The sequence below is a fragment of the Rutilus rutilus genome (genome assembly GCF_951802725.1).
Source record: "Rutilus rutilus genome assembly, chromosome: 15".
Taxonomy (NCBI): domain Eukaryota; kingdom Metazoa; phylum Chordata; class Actinopteri; order Cypriniformes; family Leuciscidae; genus Rutilus; species Rutilus rutilus.
Genome location: NC_140220.1, coordinates 28,262,821 through 28,268,824, shown reverse-complemented (window position 1 = coordinate 28,268,824; position 6,004 = coordinate 28,262,821). Strand labels below are relative to the sequence as shown.

At 36.0% G+C, this 6,004-nt stretch overlaps 1 protein-coding gene across 2 annotated transcripts; it reads right to left on the bottom strand.

Moving 5' to 3' along the window:
• Positions 1-458: 458 nt before the first annotated feature.
• On the bottom strand, positions 459-5,379 carry sgcb (sarcoglycan, beta (dystrophin-associated glycoprotein)). Of its 2 annotated transcripts, XR_014629939.1 has the most exons (8): positions 5,335-5,379; positions 5,119-5,199; positions 3,582-3,791; positions 3,250-3,435; positions 2,954-3,145; positions 2,637-2,768; positions 1,466-2,410; positions 459-1,359 (listed from the first exon to the last, which is right to left on the bottom strand). XR_014629939.1 is itself a non-coding variant. In XM_084431811.1 (6 exons), exons 1-6 carry the CDS (start codon positions 5,131-5,133, stop codon positions 2,204-2,206), a joined length of 942 nt encoding a protein of 313 aa, XP_084287937.1. In that variant the 5' UTR covers positions 5,134-5,199; the 3' UTR covers positions 542-2,203. The 2 variants fall into 2 exon arrangements, 1 of the variants encoding a protein (XP_084287937.1); XM_084431811.1 differs by lacking the exon at positions 5,335-5,379 and having other exon boundaries at positions 542-2,410.
• Between the last annotated feature and the right edge of the window lie 625 nt (positions 5,380-6,004).

The following is a 6,004-nucleotide window of genomic DNA, read 5'->3' as shown; positions in this document are numbered from 1 at the left end:
GATACACTATGAAAAATTGTGAAGGTTTATTTAAAACTAACCTTTTTAGGGTATCGATGCTCCACTCGGCTCGGACAGTCTGACTGTAGCCGGATAATTTCCAACAAAACACTGAGACTTGACTGAGAAATTCTTTGACTTTAACTCCAACTTCCCTGAGATCAAAGTCTGAATAGCATTATGGCACCAGAAACACACACAGAACAATAGTTCTGCAATCACTCACTTGCCTGAGTTAATGTCTTACTCAGGTTTGTTCCCTCCCAAGTATTTTAAAGGCATAAAAATAAAAAAATATAACAAAAACTATAAAAAGATTTCCTATTTAATAAATAAGAATAAGCAGGTGTTTTACATAAATATGTATATGGATTGATATTTTAGTGAATTTAATTTCCACCAGATCATTAACCAAAATTAATAATTGAAAAGTAAATGAATCCCTTAACTCAGTCACTGCATGATATAACCATACTTAATATTTGTTAGCACTGAGATTGTTCATGTAACAGTACAAACAATGACAACAGACATCTCTTTTCAATCAAAACCTGCTTTTGCATTTATTAACAAAAACATTGCAGTGTGAAAGCATTGATTTTCCCAATCAGAATACTTTGCTTTACTTTACTACTCATTGCAGGGTTGAAAAGAAAGTCTGACATCTGACAAGCACAGAGCTTGGACATCACAATAATACTGTATTCAAAAACAACAATAAATACCACACATGTACCCAGAAAAACCAGGCCAAGAAGATTATATTGCACAAAATATCACACTTGGATAACTCGAATATATATCACAGAAGTTTCCTGTTATTATCTTATCAAAAGATATTAGATGGTAAACACCTCTGAACATGTCATTAGTCCATGGCACACTAACAAGGGCACTATAATACAAACCTTGAAAATATGTGCCAGAATTGATGTATCACTAACCACTGTTTCAGGATCAGGCTTACAGTGTTAAGTTACGTAAGATGTGGCTATCCTGATCCTGCTTCAGTGAAGATAGAGATTGTTACAAAGAAATGAAAAGAAAAAGTTTGTTTGCACAATAAAAGTAATGATTTTATCTAACAATTTCTTCTCTTCTGTGTCAGTCGTTGATGATGTTCACGTGAGCACCATGACACATGCGTGTGATGCTGACACTGGATCCCGCCAACACTGAGCCGGTGTTCTGACATAAAACACGTGTTTACAATGTGAAGAGAAGAAATTGTTGAATAAAGTCTATATTTTTGTTTGTTTTTTTGCGCACAAAAAGTATTCTCGTCGCCTCATAACATTAAGGTTGAATCACTGTAGTCGCATGGACTATTTTAACGATGTCTTTACTACCTTTCTGGGCCTTGAAAGTGGTAATAACGTTGCATTCTACGGGGGGACAGAAAGCTCTCGGATTTCATCAAAAAGATCTTAATTTGTGTTCCGAAGATGAACGGGTTTGAAATTACATGAGGGTAAGTAATTAATGACATAATTTTCATTTTTGGTTGAACTAACACTTTAAATAATATTGCCCACTTTAAATCCCCTCTTCTAAAGCCAAAACGACCATGTAGATCTAGTCTTTCAGACTAAACATTACAGAGGGTTTATGACACTATTTTAACATTTGTATCAGTCAAACAACATCCCTCTTTTTATGTGGCCATTTGATGGTTATTAATGACCGGAGGGGATTGTAAAAGAGTGTAATAATACTGCTCAGAAAATCACTGGTCTCAAATTACTCTGCTATATTACATTATATAAAGCACATGCAGTGAAGGTTGAAAGTAGGCAGCTTAAAGACTGTAAATCACTGAGGTAAGCCAGTGATAATGCACAGGGAACTCTCAGCCATAAAAGAAACCGGTACTGTTTGTGCTCGGTCGGATTTATGGTTGTAGGGAGCGATTATCATCATAGAGGTATGTGTGTTGAGTGTGTGTTCTTAGACCTCTAATAAAGTTGAATGGGCATGTAGTAGAAACTGTCCTTGTGGGAGTGTGAGAGCGGATTGTGTGCATTTTTTGTATATCGCATGTGTAAACTAATATTATAGGCTAATTATTGTCCAGTTAAAAAAACAAAACAAGAAAACCCACATTATCATCTTTGTATCTTTTGGCAGTTCACCCCGAAATGTTATGTTTCATTTGAAAACGTTGATGAGCATGTATATTCCAGTGGTATTCATCTCACTTTCATCAGTGCGCTGCTCCACAGGGATTGTCGGACGTTTGGCAGCCCATGTTAGAGTATTTGACCTGCACTCTGAACAGTGTCCCATCTGCACACATACAAAGTTTATACCTCTCCAACCCCTCATTGAAGTACAAGTCTCCCCCCAGAGAGGAGTTTGGTATACGCGAAGGACTGAACATCACTGAGCCATTTAGAATAATGCTGTTTTCCTGCAAACAAAACAGAAAACACATTCATACAACTCATATGTTGTAAGCAGTAAGCAGCTCAACTGTTTTCAACATCGATAATAATAAGAAATGTTTCTAGAGCACCAAATCAGCATTAGAATGATTTCTGAAGGATCATGTGACACTGAAGACTGGAGTAATGATGCTGAAAACTCAACAGTGACAACAGTTATTTTCAATTGTAATGACATTTTACAATATTTACCGCTTTCAGCTCGATGTCCCCACCCATGCTGAACTCCACAGTTTTGCCCATAATGTAAACTCCCTCGTTGCCACGAATAATGGCCTTACCGTCTCCTTTGATAGTGAGGTCAGATGATGCATTGCTGGTGATCTGCAAAGTATGGCACTGAGTCACTGTACAAACACACCTCTAAGACGATCATAAATCTCATATCAAGGCTTTAAGATTTGTCCTGTCGTATGCAGTGTGATTAGGTACATCTACTTGTTTCAAAAGAACTCAATTATTCAGGTTTCATAAGCCTATGAGTCAGGACTATGAGTACAGTTGCTTACTCTCTCAGTAGAAGCTTTCTTCACATTGAGAACCTTGACCTCTTTGGGCAGGTGGAACTCATGGTTGTCAAAATCAGTGCTAAAGAATGTCGTCTGAGTGCGGGGGTCAGTGAAGGAGATGCCCAAGTCGCTGACGATAGATGTTTTATCTTCCTCCACGCTCAGCTTAGTGTTGCCTTGCTGGAACACCACCTGTAACACGCAGAAAAACCCTAAATTAATACACATTCTCATTTAATCACTTAGAGGATACAGATTTGCCCGGAGAAAGTCAGATAACATGCTGACTGACTGACTGGGTTATTGTTGCCTGTAATGATGAGGTCCTGGTCCTTCCTGCCGCCCACTGTGCTCTTGTGCAGCGGGTGAACCACACCCATATCAGCCTTCTGTTTGAAGCGTAGCAGGCCGCTCTCGTGAAACTCCATACTTTCACAACCTCCCGGACCTATCCGTATAACTGTCCATATCACTAGAGTTATCTATAAAAGACAGACAGTGATAATGTATGAGTATCTCTGTATTCAAGTGAGTAGTAGAGATGTAACTGAAGTGGTTTTGAAAGAAGTCACAAAGTGACCAATATTAATATTAATACACAGGCACAACAAACAACCGATAAACTCACAATGAGATTAATGAGCGCAAGCAGAAAGAGTAGGATGACTATGCCAATGGCAATGATGCCCTTGCGACCCCTCAGTCCTGTCTTGTGGAGTCGCTCCTCTTCAATTGGGACATATCCGGCCTTAAAATTACTGTTGTGCTCTTTATTAGCTGATCTGCGCTCGATAGCTTTCTCCCTCATAGATTTCTTCACTGGGGCATTTGAGATTTCCTGTGGATATAAGGAAAAAAGGATGACTAGATGTTACAATTATTGTATGTTACTGCACATTTAATGCACACTGCCATTAAATTTCACAACAACAAGAACCCCTGCAATATTCAGCTTTACTTGCATAGATTGCAAACAAGATATTTTCTAGGCTTCTGCTGTCAGTGCTGCTGAGTTTGGGTGTAAACATTTTTATTGTAGAGAACCAAAAATACTTAGGCCTCATTTAAAATGTATCTAATGCATCTAAAAAAAACTTTTCCAATTACTTTCAAACAACTGGTTAAGGCTCATTTTTAGTGGATTCGAGTTCACACAGGTGTCCTAGCAGAAGAGTCATATTAACTATATTAACATGTTCACTAATGTTTGACAGCCACAAAGTATCAAAATACATTTTCATCTTAATTTGAACATTATACCTATTACACAACATTATATTATACATCTTATTCTTTTATATAATAACAATATATCTATTTTTATCATTTTAAATCTAACAAATTTATTTTTGTTATTAAACTATATATTTTTTAAATAAATATTTTATTATTTAGTTATATAATTATGCAATGCAAAGTTATTTTAAGCATGTCTTTAAATGCTGAAATACCACTGTATAATATAGGCTAGTGTAATATTTAAGCAAATATATATTTCAATCTTCCCTTTTGAACTATTTAAGATAGATTTATTTTGAATAGTGCACTAAATAGTGACAAGTGATTTCAAATTCATGTGAATTACTTATGTGGTGGTCTGATTTGGGAATATGCAAATAATTACATAGCCTACCTACACTGAATAATACTGAACTGAAGAGATTATGAAGTGGCATATGGTTCTGCAATATTTCAGCCATTTTTCAGTGAAATGTATCTTCTTTTAGAATGAATTAACAATAAACACTTTCATGCTATTACAGTGTGATAGCTAAATAAGAAACCAGTGCTGCAGTGTCAGGAATGCAGTATATGAGTTCGTCTGTCTACATGTATGCCTAAAAATAAATGACACGCACCCCGTTCCTCGGTAATAAGAGCGTATGTATTTAGACAGAAAAAGGTTTTATTTTAAAGCTCCAAAGTATCATCATTCGGTAAAACAAGAGCAAACTTAGAAGCAAATGTAACCCTGCAATAATGAGTAAATTTTTCCATAAAAGATCCGGACATAAATTGCGCAGATGATCGTTACCCATTCATATACATCGCTATTGGCATCGTTTGAGGTTTGAAGTTAATATACACGACTCGTGTTAACGCCGAAAATCGCTTGAAAAGCATCACAACGGAGAAAACGTTTACATTTCACATTGAAAACAGACCTGCTCCGACGCCATGTTGACCCTCCCTCTCAGAACACTGACTGCACTGACAGCTTCACACAGCCTGAGGAGGAGAAACCACTTCGAGAGAACCGTTATCCAAACAATAAACACAAATAGCCAAACTTTCACGTGGACTATACACTTCAAACATGTCTATCCTGAAAAAAATGAATTCCAGAAATACAGACCAAGTATGAAGAAGGAATGACTTACTTTTAAGGGAGTACGAACTGATATGTTAGATGGTTTGTTCCTCCGCTATAAAGAGCCAGTTGTGAACCAGTCTCGCCGTATAAGGAAAGTAGGCTACAAATAAAGACATTTTCCCCCATTCAATGTTAAAGCTAGAGAGAATCTGTTATAACTTTTCTATTATGTTTTTACTTTTATTTATTTTTCCAACCCCCCTTTTCCCAGTTATAAAATATTAACAGAAAGAAATAAAGTAAAAAATTTAAAGTGAAAATTATAACCTAAATATTTTTAAAGACAAGAGTGAATACATGTTAAGTGGGCCACTCTTTGTTAAACGTGTAGCCTAATTTAGATACCTAGATGTTTTTTTTCTTTTCTTTATTACTCTTGTTAACTATAAGGTCCAGATATCATATTTCAATTTGAATACAGTTGATACAATGTGTTATTTGCAAGTATACAAATAAACATTTTGAGATCATATTTTCAGGTAAAGTGGGCCATCCCCGACTGAAATTTTATGATATCTGAATATCAGAATATTCAGAAATGTAAAATGGTATTGTAAAATTTTTTTTCTGTCTATGTTTTCTTATGAACTTGAATTTATATTGTGTCCGTATTTTAAAGCTTTATATTCTGTATCTACATTTTGCTCCTCTCGTCATTTCTTCACTCCACAGATTGA